At 38.3% G+C, this 16,949-nt stretch overlaps 1 protein-coding gene across 12 annotated transcripts in view; it reads left to right on the forward strand.

Moving 5' to 3' along the window:
- The window catches only part of SYNE2 (spectrin repeat containing nuclear envelope protein 2), a 331,267-nt gene that overhangs the window by 163,076 nt on the left and 151,242 nt on the right, over positions 1 to 16,949 (forward strand). For all 12 annotated transcript variants that reach the window (XM_059373366.1, XM_059373365.1, XM_059373360.1 and 9 more), the window contains exons 44-46: positions 676 to 840; positions 3,839 to 4,180; positions 15,957 to 16,112. In XM_059373366.1, coding sequence (XP_059229349.1) covers positions 676 to 840; positions 3,839 to 4,180; positions 15,957 to 16,112 — 663 coding nt within the window. The remainder of the gene's footprint in view (positions 1 to 675; positions 841 to 3,838; positions 4,181 to 15,956; positions 16,113 to 16,949) is intronic.

The following is a 16,949-nucleotide window of genomic DNA, read 5'->3' on the forward strand; positions in this document are numbered from 1 at the left end:
TTATCTATATTTTGCATTTTGGAAGTTAGATTCAATGTAAGAATCCTGTGGATGAGAAATCGTGCTCTATAGACCACAGGAGATGTACAGAGATAAAGAGAGATCCACTTGACTGAAGGGGTTGAGTTTAATAATTACTACTGTTCTGATCAGGTGTGGCCACCTTATGTTCTTATTCCAGGAAGAGAACTTCAAGGTGGGTTTGCTTTTGAGTTAGGATTACTTGTTCCTAACACACAGTGTTGGAATTTAATACTTAGGGAAGGAATCCGAGGTTAGGCTGATCTCAGATAGCCTCATTTCCAGCTGTGGATATTTGGTTATACTAAGAAGGATAATTAAGGGAGCTGCTTTATTATAGATGTTTGTGATTTGATGATATAATTTGAAGCATTTATGTTTTGTAAACCTCTTGAGAAATAAATTGTCCTCAGGAATGAAATGAAGGCAAAGAAGCATGGGGGAAACAAATGTGATTTCAATAAGCCATTTTCAGGGGGACGGAGGAGATTTTACATCGAAATATCTCAGCTACTAAAAACTTTACTTAAATTTTCTGGACAATTTATGGCCCTGTTTCAAGATGAAACAAGGGTTTCTGAACAATTTAATTATATTTCTGAGTGAGAAAATTCAGAGACATCATGGGTGAATTGTCGGTGGTTTTATTTTTAGGATTCTGTGCAGAAATTGGAAGGTCATGTTCAAGAGCACCACTCATACCAGCTTTGCATCACAGACCTGAATGCCACATTGGATGATATCTCCAAGGAATTTGCCAGTTTTTCTGATATGCCTGGGGATCAAATAGGTGTTGAGGAAAAACTACAGAAACTGCAGGTATTGATCAGTGTCCAGACATGATGGGCATGAAAACAGAATCGGTATTAATTATAATGAACAAATCTGTGTGTTTGGTAAGAAATCCAGTTACTCTTCAGGTAACGAAGATGACTAAGGTTCTGACTAGTCATAGAAAATGGGAATGCTCTTTTTTAGTGACCAAGTCCCTTTATAATTTGCATTGAACGTTTCCCTGCACTCTGGACCCTCCGAGACCATTCCACCATGACCAGTCTGTACCTCTCGGAGATCTTTGTTTCCAAGACAGCACAGTGATTCCAGGAGATACTGGAGAGTCAAAGAATGTATCTGATGCCACAAGACCAAGGGGGAAATGCTTCAGTTTTGCATTCTTTATCAGGGGTGGATGGGAATTGTATCATTTTTACCTTATTACTTTCCATACTCCCGGTCTAAATTAGAGCTCTCTCCAGATGTAAGGCATCCAAACTCCTCTCCCTCACTTCAACAGCCCCTAGCCTTTTGCAGTGAGGATCACAGACAACCCTTTACCCACATCCTCAAAACACATTCCTTGGATTCTCACTTTTTGCTTAGCCAATGTCAGCAAACCTGAGAGGTGTCTTCTAGAAGAAAACAAAGTAAAGCATTTTCTCAGCTACTTCTTTGACAGCTCCTTAACTGGAGATTTCATGGCGTGAGTCTCAAAAGCAGCACTGCTGGCCCGAATGTGGGAGTTCTCTATCTCTTTTTTTTTTCTTTTCTTTAAGTTTTTAAATTTATTTAAGTAATCTCTCCACCCGACATGGGACTCAAACTCGTATCCCTGAGATCAAGCTTCCCATACTCTTCCAACAGAAGCAGCCCCCTCATCTCTTTCATTTAGGGGCCTGGAAATCAAGCAAGCCCTCTCCTCTGTGGCCTGACATTGTGACAGGCTACCTCCCACCGCCCCCCTTTTTTTTTCAAAATTTCATTTATTTATTTGACAGATAGAGATCACAAGTAGGCATAGAAGCAGTTAGAGAGAGAGGAGGAAGCAGGTTCCCTGCTGAGCAGAGAGCCTGATGCAGGGTTTGAACCCAGAACCCTGGGATCATGACCTGAGCTGAAGGCAGAGGCTTTAACCTACTGAGCCACCCAGGCGCCCTGTTACCTCCCTTTTTAACAGCAATTATTTGACAGATGTTCAGGGCTCATCATGTCCACAGTACTGTTTAGGGGCCATGGATAATTAAGAAAAGTGTTAGATGTGAGCCCAGCTCAGTCTTCTCCAGAAAAATTAACATAGAGCCTCTGTTATAGGTAGAAGAAATCTCAGAGGCTATCAAGTTCAGACCCTTCGTTTTATATGTGATAAGCTGGGTTCTGGAGAGGTGAGGGACTTACAAGTTCACCCAGAGTAGGGGCTACTGCTCAGGTCTTCTCACCCCATGACACACCTCTACTTAGATGTTGTACACTTATATATCATTCAGTATGTCCAGAAAATAACTCAACTTCCCTTTCTCCATCTCCCTACCAGTAGGCCTGCTTTTTCTTCTGTGTTCTCGGACTCTGAATATTTCTACCATCTCTCCGGGCTTCAGGTCAGAAACCTGGTTATCCATCCTCTCCCAGACTCCTCAGTTTAGTCAGACATTAAGTGCTGTCTCTATCATGTCTGGAATATCTGTACAATTTGTTTCTCCCCCTAGACCCTCCATTATTGCCTCTTCAGAGCAAGCCCTCACCTCAGACACCCCTGCACTGAGTTCCGAATAGGCTCTCTGCGTGCACTTGCCACCCTCTCCATGGCAACATCCCCATGGCTGCACCCGGATCATTCTAAAATGCAGTCTGGATCTCCCTTCTTCCAGCTGAATTTGTTTCAATGACTTGTGCAGACTTGTTAGCACAGTTTTCACGTTCTTTTAGAATTGTCTGTTGACTTCTGTGTCTCTCTCACTAGACTATAGGAACCTGACTTGACTGTGTTTTGCTCATCTATGTAACTTTGAAACCTGTCATAATAGGGCTGCCTGGCTGGCTCAGTTGGTGGAGCATGTGACTCTTGATCGTAGGGTTGTGAGTTCGAGCCCCACACTGAGTATAGAGATTACTCTAAAAAGATTTTTTTTAAAGATTTTTATTTATTTATTTGAGACAATGTGAGTGTGAGCATGGGGAGGGGGAGAAGCGAACACCCTGCTGAGCAGGGAGCCCAGTGTGGGGCTGGATCCCAGGACCCTGGGATTGTGATCTGAGCTAAAGGCAGACACTGAACCAACGGAGCCATGCAGATGCCCCAAGATGGCTTGAAAAATTTTTTTAATTAAAAAAAACCCCAAAACTATCATAACATTTGTTGCTAGTTAAATGAACAAATACAAAAATACTGTGTAGTCTATTAGGATAGTGACTGATAAATACTATATAATTCACCTAGTAACTTTAAGGCTTATTCTATTTCAGCAGTAACATCAGTAACTATTATAATACCTCACATTTCCTTTTGAGTCTTAAGGTCTCAAATCAGCCTGGTTTGTTCATGCGTTGAGTCAGTATTGATCGAGTTCCTGCTATGTTCCAGATACTGCATTAAGTCATTGATTTAAGCTTTACTCTGAATTGTAAATATTAGTACTAGATTCGTGTGGGTACATTCTAAATGATTCTTCTATTTTCAGTGCTTTGCACAGAGTAGGCACTTATTATTTAGTATTTTGATTGTGTAAAAAGTCTGTCTCCTGAACAAAATATTACTTAACAAATACGTGTTGATGCCTCCTACGTTCCAGGAACTGTGTTGGGATAATTTTCTTTGTTACTTCTGATTAACTTCTAGTATCTTATAAAATCTGTTGGAGATTTAGATCTGGGATGGCACACTGGTTTACATTTTGCCCAAAGTTTCTTCTTTGTGATATGAATTGGTAAATTTTTTACACTTTCTGCTAGTGGAGCAGAATACTCTGTGATTTATAAAAGTCAATTAACTCTCGTGACCATTGAACAGAGGTACTTTTCGTGACAATCTTTTCTCCACTTACAGGAACTAGAGAATAGACTCCGTTTGCAAGATGGCACACTAAAGCAGATTTTAGCTTTAGCAAACTCCATCAAGCAAAATACATCTTCAGTGGGACAGAAGATTATTAAAGATGATATAAAATCACTTACGTGTAAACAGAAGGACTTGGAAAACAGACTTGAATCTGCCAAGCAGGAGACAGAAAATTGTCTCAATAGCATTCTCAACTCAAAACGCTCATCAGAACAGAGAGAAAAGTTTACTCCACCAGGCAGAGAGAAGGAGGTCACTTCTGAAGTGCATGAGTCCACTCAGGACTCCAATGCACTGGAAAAGTTTGAGGAAGACTGCAAGATAAACAAGGTAAGTGCTAATGATTGCGTCTCTAAGACATCGCGTCTGAGAATGAAGAGGTGTTGGGCTTTGAAAAGAGGATGGTAAATCAAGCCTTCTGATTTCATAATTAAACCCTCAGTGTGCTGGCTATTTATGATGCCCACTCGTAAGAAGAGCCCTTAGAAAACTATCCAAGATTTCAGTGGTGAAATATTACTGTTTAGTCTGTTAAAATGTCAGTCATCAATTTAGGTTGATTATTCTCTCTGATATGTAATCAGATACAGTTTCTTGGGTCAAGAGCACAAAGGCAAATTAGAAAAGGCAAAAGAAAAGAAAGTGTGTTCTATCCATTTTCCGAGGGAAAAAAATCCCAAGAGCCTTATTTCTTTTTTTTCTTTCTTTTTTTTTTTTTTTTTTTTTTTGTGGATTTTATAATGAAATCAGAGACTACTTCAAAGGACAGTTTCCTTCTTTTTTTTCTCATGTTAACCCTATACTGCAAATGCATCTTTAAATGTTGTCAGATCCCTTGGTATGAGAATACCAACATTCAGGCTCCTGATTTTCCCTAGGGAGAAGAAAGAAGAATGTTGTTTTGTTTTCATTCTCCTATGGCTCTTAAAGTTCTTTCTCACAGGGTAGAGATTGAAATGAAAAAGGCACAGAGAACCATCCAGTAAACCATATTTGAAAGGGTCTTTCTGTTAGGCAGCCTCTCACAGTCCAAGGTCCAGTGGGACATTGGCAAAGGCTAGACCATTCAGGTGTAAGTTCTCATCAGCTTTTTATGGACTATGTGATCAAAAGCAATGAAAAGAATGTGCATTTCTGTTGTCTTCTTAAAACAGAAGTCCATGAGGGTGCCTGGGTGGCTCAGTCAGTTAAGCATCTAACTTCGGCTCCGGTCCTGACCTCTGGGTCCTGGGATTGATCCCCAGGTTGGGCTTCCTGCTCAGCAGGGAGTCTGCTTCTCCCTCCCCCCACCCCCGCCCCACTCATGCTTTCTCTCTCTTTTTCTCTTTCTCAAATAAACAAGTAAAATCTTAGAAAACAAAACAAAACAGAAATGCATGGAAGATTATAGGAACCAGATAGTGTTCTCTAGAAATATGTAAAACCGTAAATGCCAATGGAGCATCTGTCTGGCCATGAGAAAAGACTTACTAAATCCCACAAGCAGTGTTAGATATCGCTAAGGAAAATGTCTTAAGGAATGGAGGGCCCATACCTGCGACTCCTGAGGAGTATATATAAAAGAAACTTTCTTAACAGTATTAAACAGCAGTAGTTAAGTGAGAAAGAAAAAAAAACAAAACAAACCTGAGTGCTTTCTATCCTAATACATGATGTTGCTATAGGGAGTTGCTTAATAACTTTTAAAATTAGCTTCTCAGACCCATTTTGGCTGTGAGCCCCCAAAATACAGTAGAGTATATTGAAAACTAAATAAAACTTATAATCCAATAATAAGAGTTTTTATAATTTATTAAGCATTTACTTGATCTTGAATGATGAGTTATTTATAATTTATGATACTTCATTAAAATATTTTTCCATTGAATCATGTAAGACAAATATATTGTAATATAAATTTTTATTTGATTTGTGATGCCTTGTGTCATGGTCAGAAGACTCATGTTTGTGAAGGAGAAAATAAGCTACTTTTATTTATTTATTTATTTTTAAGATTTTATTTATTTGACAGATCAAGAAGAGGCAGGCAGAGAGAGAGAGGCGGGGGGAAGCAGACTTCCGCCTTAAGTAGAGAGCGGACACAGGGCTCGATCCCAGGACCCTGAGATCATGACCTGAGCCAAAGGCAGAGGCTTAATCCACGGAACCACCCAGGCACCCTGATAAGCTACTTTTAAACCTAAAAAAGTGATAGAGGTACTTCAGTCTTCAAGTAGGTTTAGGGTAGAGGAGTGGTTTGTGGTAGAGGTTTGTGGTTTTAATTCTCTAGAAATATTTTATTGTGACTTTTTATTCTTTTGTGACATGAATCTTTTTTTTTGTTTTTCTCTGCTTGTGCTTTTTTTTTTTTTATTTTTTTTTTTAAAGATTTTATTTATTTATTTGACAGAGAGAAATCACAAGTAGGCAGAGAGGCAGGCAGAGAGAGAGAGAGAGGAGGAAGCAGGCTCCCCGCTGAGCAGAGAGCCCGATGCGGGACTCGATCCCAGGACCCTGAGATCATGACCTGAGCCGAAGGCAGCGGCTCAACCACTGAGCCACCCAGGCGCCCTGCTTGTGCTTTTATTTCATCTACTCTAAGTACTGGCTTGATATACTTTATTCTATATAATAAACTATGAAGGACCAAGAATAGTTTTAATGTTGAGCAGCTAGTAAAGGCGATCAAAACATGCATAAACATGTGTAAGACTCGAGTGTAAAGACTTAAGCAGGAGTCTCTGAATAACATAAAAGCACCATTTACTGAACTGTAAGTCTGATTAATCAGAAGCTATTATGATAGTGAAAATAAGCATTTAATTGATTAAAAATACTTTTCAAGGCCTCTTTTGTGCTAATCATTCTGCTCAAATATGCCATCAGTTATCATGGTTTTAAAATGTAACACTAATTATGGACTCCTGGGTGGCTCTGTAGGTTAAGCGGCTGCCTTCAGCTCAGGTCATGATCCCAGGGTCCTGGGATCAAGTCATGCATCGGGCTCCCTGCTCAGCGGTGAGTCATCTCCCTCTCCCTTTGCCCCTGTCCCCTGCTTGGCTCACACACTCTCTCTCAAGTAAATAAATAAAACCTTTTGAAATATTAAAAAAAATCTAACAGTGACGAAATATCTAATTAATGCTCATTTCACATGCCTTTTTAGGATCTACAGGGGCTTTTGTCAGATCCTTTAAAATTGCCTCCAGAAGAATTTTTAGGAAGTTTTATTTTATTCTACTTTTTTCTTTAGTAAATTCCATTCGATCTTAGAGTTTTGTTGAAGGTGTGATTGCATTTGTCAAAAATTGCGATTATAGTATGTATGTATTTCAATCTGTTGCCAAGAATTTCATTTTTTAAAAAAAATTTATTTATTTAATTTTCCGAGATTGAGAGAGAGAGCATAAGCAGGCAGAGTGGCAGGCGGAGGAGGCAGAGAAGCAGGCTCCCCACTGAGCAAGGATCCTGATGTGACTTGATCCCAGGACCCTGGGATCATAACCTGAGCCGAAGGCAGCCTCTTAACAGATGGAGCCACCCAGGTGCCCCTCCAGGAATTTCATTTTAGATGAAATTTAGGCGATAACTTAGATCTGGACCTTTGGTTGACTTTTTCTTTAATAACTCAATATTAAGGGAAACCTGGAGGCAAAAAGAAATTGCAGCATGTAAACGGAAGGATATGGGTGCTTATGATCCAATATCTCTGGATATTCTTATAGAAGTGACTTTCTAAGAGTTTTTAAATATGAGGAGGCAGAACTGCCTTCTATCTTCTCTTCCTGTGTAGGCAAAACAAAGTAACAGATTAGGATATGGAAAAATTGAAGACTGACTAATCCCTTCAGATCTGAGGTGTCCATAAAGGGAAATGATAAAGAGGAAGAAAAACGAAAGTAATACATTCGTAGTTTGTTATTATTCTAAAAACTCATAAAGCAGCATTACAAATTAACTGGTATTAAAGCTTCTTTCTTGCCCCCTCGTTCCCCAGTGTCAACCTACGTGATGTAATTGCTCCTAAAACAACCTTTTGCCTATAATTACTTCTTTTAATTCCTTGTCATTAGGTGTAATTGTTAGTATATCTGAGTTTTTTTTTCTTTTCAAAAATTCCTGAGCATTTATCATTTCAGTGTTTAAGAAGGCCTTCGTAGAGAAATTCTGAAAAGTAGCTAGTCGCAGATACAGGGAAAACATGTCAGGTGTCCTGCTGAGGGTGAGCGACCAGAAACACAGTAGAGTCAGGGAAAACCACTTCCAAGGTAAAGAACTTTCAGTCCTGGGGTAAATAATGTCTATTTTTGGTGTTATTCTGATAATTCAGTAAAAAAAATTTTTGTTAATAGAAACACATAGTTGGGCCACATGCCAGCTCTGTCTTGGAAGTGTACTACTTTGCTGGTTTTGGCCTGTATACAAATATACATATCTTGCTTCTTGCTCTGGAGGTATTTTTCGTAATGCAAGATTTATTCCTTTACAGGACAAGTGACTTAGATCGTGTATGTGGTGTTGACATCTGTGAGCAGTGTACATTGGAGAACATGTTCCCAAGTCCTGAAATCTTATAGGCTGGGGGACCTTAGAAACTTTCTAGGCTAACCCTTGTGTTTCAGGTGAGGGAATTGAATCAGAGATGATAATTGGCCGAGCTTATACTCCAGCAGCCCTGGGACTAGAACCCATGTTCTCTACCCAGCCTGATGCTTGGTGGCTTACCCTTACCATTTTCTTGAATGCATTGTGTGGGTTGTTAATTGAGGCTTAATATGCTAATGTACTGTCAGACTCAGTGAACCTTTATTGAGTTCTTGGGTCTATTTTGAACCTTCTCTACTCTCAGTAAACCCAGCCAAAGCCTATTGCTCTCATTCCTAGCAGATGTCTGGCCAACAAGAGCTAGATTGGCAGATCCCCAGTTTCTTTCTACTCTGCCTTAAAACCCACAGATGATTCATCTTAACAAACAAAAACTAAATAAAATGCTCTTATTTTTTGCCCATTATGATTTCTTCTACACATCCATTCAGTAAAAATTTATTGAGCAGACAATGAGGGTTCAAGGGTAAGCAAAAATAGGCATGGTCACGGGCGCCTGGGTGGCTCAGTGGTTAAGCCGCTGCCTTCGGCTCAGGTCATGATCTCAGGGTCCTGGGATCGAGTCCCGCATCGGGCTCTCTGCTCAGCAGGGAGCCTGCTTCCTCCTCTCTCTCTCTGCCTGCCTCTCTGCCTACTTGTGTTCTCTCTGTGTCAAATAAATAAATAAAATCTTAAAAAAAAAAAATAGGCATGGTCTGTATTCTCACTGAGCTTCTAGTCTAGAGGAGGAGGCATATATTAATCAACTAATTAACTAATGAGAGCCTGATTACTGAAACAAAGTGAAAGAAGACTAGTTCCATGACAGTCTGTAATAAAGGAGTCTGACCTCAGCTGTAGTCAGAGCTTCTCTAAGGAGACAACATTTGAATGGAGACCTGAAGGGTGGGTTGGAGTTAACAGAGCTTAGGGCTGGCTGTTGGGACGATTTTTGACAGAGAAAATAGAATTTCCTCTTGTGGTGGGAGAGAGCATGAGGAGTTAGAAGGGATGAAAGAGAGAGTGGAGGCAGAGAAGAGTGACAGAGTGGGGTCACTTCTATAAATTAGGCCAAAAGAGTTCCCACAGTGAAATGAAAGAGAAGTCTGATATTGAGCTAGTACCAATGAGTTAATCAATCAGGCAGTGATGCATACAAAGGAACAGTCTACAGGGAAGGGACCTCATTACTACAAATGAGAGGAATTAGTGCATTAAGAAAGTGAGATTATGAATCAGTCTGGAATATATTATACTATATGTTTAAAATGATTAGTGATAGAAAAGATGGATTTGAAATCATAAGAAGAAAGTAAAATACTTTGAGAAAAACGGTAAGATTTGAGAAAGAACCATATGGAACATCAGTAAATAAAAAAAATTAGTCATTGAAATGAAGATTGCTCTGGATAAGTTAAGCAGCAAACTTAAACTGAAGAGAATTAGTTATCTAAAATATATGACTGAGAAAATTACCCATAATCCAACACAGAGCTGTAAAGAGATGGAAAATAGGAAAGAAAGTTTGAGACCTAGAACATGTACTGACAGTGAGATGGTCTAACACAAACCTGAATGGAGTTGTAGGAGAAAAGAGTAGAGAAAATAAAATAAAAGCAAGCCTGGGAATTTTCCAGAATTGGGGGGAAATATAAATCGTGAGTTTCGGAAAGTACAGAGAACCTTGAACAAGCTAAACAATAAATCACTAAAGCCAAAATGAAGTATCTCAAAGGCAACCAGACTAAAAGTAATTATGTTGACAATAAATTTTTCAATACCGAAAGCCAGGAATAGCATCTGCACAGAGCTGGGAGAAAGACAGTTATTAGCCTGCACTTTGATACCCAGTTGAACTATCATTCTGGAGTGAGGCAAAATACTTGAATTTTTCTGACAAAGACTGAATTTATCAAAAAACTCACCCAGGAACACATTACAGAACTTAAATGTGAAAAAAAAATGTTAAAGCCTTTGCAAGAAAATATAAAGAATATTTTTATGTTCTCAGAGTAGAAGACATTCTTAAGCAAACTCTGAAAACAGAATCCAAAATAGGAAATGACTGATGCAGGTGACTGCATTAAAACATTAAACTCAGGCACTTGTGTGACTCAATCTGTTAAGTGTCTGCCTTCGGCTCAGGTCTTGATCCCAGGGTACTGGAATCAAGCCCCACATAAGGCTCCCTGCTCAATGGGAAGCCTGCTTCTCCCTCTCCCACTCCCCCTGCTTGTTTTCCCTCTCTCATGGGCTTTCTCTCTGTGTCAAATAAGTAAATTAATCTTTAAAAAAAATATATTTAAAAAAAACACAAAAACATTAAACTCTTGTTCAACAAAGAAATCACATATAAAGTTTAAAGGCAATCTACTGGAAGATAATAATTGCAGTGAACAAAACTATTAGGAGATTAGTATCCAGAATATAAAAATAAACACCAAAATTACAAATCATCCCAGTAAAAAATAGATAGCAGATATGCAAAAGTAATTCATAAAAGGCCATATGGCCAATGAACATGAGAGTAGCTCAGTCTTTTTTTTTTCTTCAAGTATAATTGGCATACAATATCCTTTTAGTTTTATGTGTACATTATTGTGATTTGATATTTTTATACATTATGAAATGATTCCCAGGATAAGTCTGGTTATCATCTCTCACCATACAAAGTTGTTACAATATTACTGACTATGTTCTATATACTGTACATTACATCCCCATGACTTACTTATTTTATAACTGGAAATTAGTACCTCTTAATCCCCTTTATCTCTTTCACCCAACCCCCCAAGCCCTCCTGACTCTGGTAACAAGCAGTATCTATGAGTCTCTTTGTTGTTTTGTTTTTAAAGATTTTATCTGTCCACTTGAGAGAGACATAGTGAGAGAGAGAGAGAGAGAGAGAGCATGAATGGGGGGAGGAGGGAAGCAGAGGAAAAGGGAGAAGCAGACTCCCTGCTGAGCAGGGAGCCTATTACTGGCCTCAACCCAGTACCCCAAGATCACAACCTGAGCCAAAGGCAGACACTTAACTGACTGAGCCACACAGATTCCCTTGGTTTTTAAAATTTTTGCCCCCCCCCCCTTTCAAAATTAAGTAAGTTCTGTGCCCAGCGTGGGGCTTAACACTCAACCCCAAATTGAAAGTCGCATGCTCTATAAACAGAGCCACAAAGGTACCCCTCTGTTTTGTTCTTTTAGATTCCATGTATGAGTGAAGTGATACAGTATTTGCTTTATCTGTCTGACTTGTTTCACTTAGCGTAATACCCTCAAGGTCCACCCATGTTGTCAAAAATGGCAAGATTTTATTCTTTCTTACGACTGAGCAATATTCCATTGTATATATACGCTACACTTTCTTTATCCGTTTATCTACTGAGGGACACTTCCGGGTGGCTACCATATCTTGGCTGTTGTAAATAACACTGTAATGAGCGTAGGGAGACTGTATCATCAAATTGGTGCCTTTGTTTTCTTTGGATAAATACGCGAAAGTGGAATTGTTGGGTTGTATAGTATTTTTACTTTTATTTTTTTGAGGAACACTCATAATGTTTTCCGTAGGGGCTAAGCCAGTTTACATTCCTGTCAGTAGTGTATGAGCGTTCCCTTTTCTCCACATTCTCACCGACACTTGTTATTTTTTGCCTTTTTAGTAATAGCCGGTCTGCCAGGTGTAAGGTGATATCTCATGGTGTTTTTTTTCCTTTTAAAGATTTTATTTATTTATTTGACAGGCAGAGATTACAAGTAGGCAGAGAGGCAGGCAGAGAAAGGGGGGGAAAGCAGGCTCCCTGCTGAGCAGAGAGCCTGATGCGGGGTCAATCCCAGGGCCCTGAGACCATGACCTGAGCCCAAGGCAGAGACTCAACCCTCTGAGCCACCCAGGCACCCCTCTCATGGTGGTTTTTTAAAAAATTAACTTTTATTTAAATTAAATTAATTAACATATAGTGTATTCTTAGTTCCAGAGTTAGAGTTCAGTGATTCATATCACGTGCGCTTCTTAATGCCCCTCACCCAATTACCTCTTCCTGCCACCCACTTCCCCTCCAGCAACCCTGTTTGTTTCCTAGAGTCTCTTATGGTGTATCTCCCTCTCTGATTTCATCTTTTTTTATGTTTCCCTCCCTTCCCCTATAATCCTCTGTTTTGCTTCTTAAATTCCACATATGAGTGAAATCCTATGATAATTGTCTTTCTCTGATCGACTTATTCCACTTAGCACAATACCATCTCTAGTTCCATCCACATCATTGCAAAGATTTCGGTTTTTTTGATGGCCGAGTAGTATGGTGATTTTTTTTTTAAAGATTTTATTTATTTATTTGACAGACAGAGATCACAAGTAGGCAGAGGCAGGCAGAGAGAGGAAGAAGCAGGCTCCCTGCCGGGCAGAGAGCCTGATGCCAATGATGCCGATGCCAGGCCTAATCCCAGGATCCTGGGATCATGACCTGAGCTGAAGGCAGAGGCTTTAATCTACTGAGCCACCCAGGCGCCCCTAATATGGTGATTTTGATTTTGATTTGCATTTCCCCGATGAGTAGTGATGGTGAATTTCTTTCATTTTCCTGTTGGCCATCTGTATGTCTTCTTTGGGAAAAAAAAAATATGCATTCAAGTCCTCTGCCCATTTTTTAATCAGGTTTTTTTTTTTTTTAAATAATAAATGGTATAAGTTCCATGTATATTTTGGCTGTTAATCTGTTATCAGGTATATGACTTGCAAATATCTTCTCCCATTCAGTGGTTGCCTTTTTGTCTTGTTGATGATTTCATTAGCTGTGCAACAGCTTTTTAGTTTGATGTAGTCCCATTTGTTTTAGTTTTTGTTGCCTTTGCCTGAGGAGACTGGTCAAAAAAAATATTGCTAAGACCTATGTCAAAGAGCTTACTGTCCATGTTTTCTTCTAGGAGAGTAGCTGAGTCTTTTAGCAGCTGGAGAAATTCAGTAAAACAACAATGGTATCAATTTCACATCCAATATATTGGTAGCACCAAATATCAGAGAGGATTAGGGAAAATTTTGAATTCTTTTACCATGCTGATGGGAGTAAAAACTATAATTCAGAGCAAATCAACACATATTGATAATCAAAAGGAATAATTTTAGTTCTAGAAAATATCCCAAAGAAACTCACAGAGATGTGCAAAAGGGCCTATTCAAAGGTGTTTATCAGACCAATATCTCTAATAAGAACAACTGGGAATACTACATTCACAGAAGCCTATAGATAAATAAGACGTGTTCATGCAGACAGAAGAACAGTATACAAAGCTAAAATGACTGTACCAGATTTGTATCTGTTCCCATGAATAAACCCCAAAACATACTGCCTAGTGGAAGAAGGAAAACAAGTTATAAAATGATAATACATGATTCCAGTTTTATAAGAATTAAAACATATTAAACAATACTGTATGAATACTAATATATGTAATAAAAGTATAAAAATGCATGTGTGGGGCGCCTGGGCAGCTCAGTCAGAAAAGGGTGTGACTCTTAATCTCAGGGTCATGAGTTTGAGCCCCATGTTGGGAGAAGAGATTACTTAAGTAAATAAATATATTTTTTTAAATGTATGCATATATTTTAGGGTAGTGGTTATTTCTGAGGATGAAGAGATGAAAGAATAATGAAGATCAAGTTTTAAATTGTATTTGTGATTTGGAAAATTATATTACTTAAATCTGTATCATGGTTAATGACTATAGATTTTATTTTGTTCTTCTAACTATGTTTGAAATATCATATATTTAAAATAAAATCATTCAAATGAGACTGCAAAATCAAAATAAAACAGAGTCAAGAGTGCTGAGCAGAGGATAACTGGTTTCAAAAGAATCTTTCCAGGAGCCAATCAGGACCTAGAGTCTGTGTTCCAGCCTTTCTGGCATGTGCAAGGGAATGTTACCTTTTAAATTTGAAATGTTCATTTGAGGGACTCTCTTGGGTTTTCTGCCAAGGTAGACACATGGCTTTTGGAGGTGGTAAACAAGTGGTGTTTGGGGGTGATTTCAAGTTTTCAGAATGCTCTCTCTGACCAGGAAAGGCAGATTACAAGTGGCAAATTGTTGCTAGTCCTCAAGTCAGTGGTTTATGAGGTAAGATAGACCAGGGGCTCTGAATTCTTAGTAGATGATTAATCCTAAGTAAAGTCTTCCTAGGGTCTAATGTCCCAGCCTTTACCTCAGGCACTCTTTCTTATTCTGTAGGTGGATGGGGGTGGGGGGGTTACTATAAGGAACAAAAACCATCAAGTCAAGTGGGAGGCACGTGTCCACCCCCGGTGATTGTGGCTCCTGGCAAGGAGCCCCCATAGTCTGCTGGAGCCTGTGGTGTGACCCCCTCTTGCTCTCTTCCTGGATCCTTCCTCCTGAGATGCTGTCTTCCTGTAGGTTTTTAGCTATAGTTTTGCATGAATAAATTGTTGGGAATGGAGGAAATGTATAAGATCATTTTAATCCTTTGTAGCATTTTAAAGAAGTGACTTGTGCTAAGTGCCAACTATGTTGAAATCAGTTAACACTGGTCAGCTGAATTTTCTTACCAGTTAGTTTCAGTGAAGCTCCAGACACATACACCTCCGTACATCTGTTTCATTTATATAATCTTTTAACTTTAGGTTAGCTTTACCTTGATGGAAAAGTTGCAGAGATGGTACAGAAAGTTTGCATGTATCTCTTAACCAGTTACCCTTACTGTTAACAGTCTGCAGTGCTATCCACGTAGCATTTGGACAACAGTTTCTACCTTGTTGGGGGAGGTGGACACGTCTTATTCACAGACTTGCTACAGATGTTACTAACATGAAAGTATTTGACAAAATCAAATGGTATTTCATTTATGTAGCAACTGGAAAATAAAAACTAATACCTTCACAAAATAACAGAAATCTTTTTTAATATTTTGGACATGGCACCTGGTTCATGCATGTACTCAACAAATATTTGTCCAAAGAATGAACCTGCATGAATGCAGGTACCATCTCTATGTACCCTATGAGAAAGTCAAGTTCTTGTGGCTTTCAGAAAAGATCACATTACTACCTGTATAACCTGCCTTACCCAGCTTGGAGTTCTTCCTATGAATTGGTGTAAGGCGTAATTCATTCTTAATACCATGAAATCTTGGTGTTTCTGCCATCTGTCCACTTGCTATTTTAAACTACCAATAATAACGTTGAACGTCTCTTATCTGCCCTGTCCTCTGCATCGCAGTGAATACTAAGCATAAACTTTGGAACTTTTGTTTTTTCTGTATCTGTTTTCTTTCCTTATACCTAGATTATGCCTCGCAACATAATCATAGATCCTATACTGTCTTGCCAAAAAGGGTTTTTTTTTTTTTTTGGTGGGATACCAATAAAGGCAATTAAATATTATATGGAAAAATCATCTTTGATAATGCGCAATGATACTTTTGAAAAGTCTTTAAGTAAATAGAAGGAACTGGAATGTTTTCACCAAGAGAAAGAAAAATTATTTATTTGTAAGGTAGACTATTCAGCAATTAATCTTTTTATGTTTTCAGAATTCAACTGTAGAAGTGGTTTTGTCAAAACAACTTTCTCTGGATGTTCAAGAAAGCATGAAAAACACTGAAGATGAGCACAAAGTCAATGAGCTGCAAAATCAACCTTTAGAATTAGATGTTATGTTAAGAAATGAACAATTAAAGGAGATAGAGGTATGGAAACAAGAAAAACACTGACAACATGATTGCATCATTTATCCAGTGCAATACAATATATTTTAATTACCAGAAACTTGCTTGCACAGAATGAAAAGTCTTATTTAACCTTTGCCTGATGATCAATTTGGTAACTATATAATTATGTACTAATCAGTAAGTTGTATAAATCTTTCCATTTAAAAAATGGAAGAGTTTAATGAACATTAGTCTTTTTCATGAAGTTCCTAAAAACTTACTTATTCGTTAACAGAATTTGGAAATTCTGACTTACCATTCCTCTTCCTTGTCAGATGTGTTCTTCAGATTCTGACAAGTTTATTTTTCCTGATTAACAGCATTATGGGGTATTCCTTCATTTTACAGCTGTGCTTACATAGCTATGTTTATATATTTATATATTTATAGCTGTGTAATCTTAAAAGTCCAATACATGGCCATGTTTTTTAAAAAATGACCCCTACAATTCTAGCTGAGTTTACATGACTGTAAACATGTATTTAAAATGGGAAAGAGGGGGTGATGTATGTGAATAATAAAAATAAGATATACATAAAGGATGCATATAAATGGAGTGCATATAAATCTAGAACAATCTAAAAATATGATAAATCTTCCTGTAGACATTGCAGAACCTTTTAACACAATAGGGAGATCTAATTGCTATTAAATCCTAGACCAATTCTGAGTTTCAGTCTAGATTTTAACATGAGTTTAGTGGAAAAAACTTTTAAATGTCAGTACCTTAGTTTCTGTGTGTACAAATGATATATTTAAAGCCCATTTTTGGGATAGAACGTGTTATTGGAAAGAAAAATATTAACAGGTGAATGA

This window comes from Mustela nigripes, chromosome 13 (assembly GCF_022355385.1).
Source record: "Mustela nigripes isolate SB6536 chromosome 13, MUSNIG.SB6536, whole genome shotgun sequence".
Classification (NCBI taxonomy): Eukaryota; Metazoa; Chordata; class Mammalia; order Carnivora; family Mustelidae; genus Mustela; species Mustela nigripes.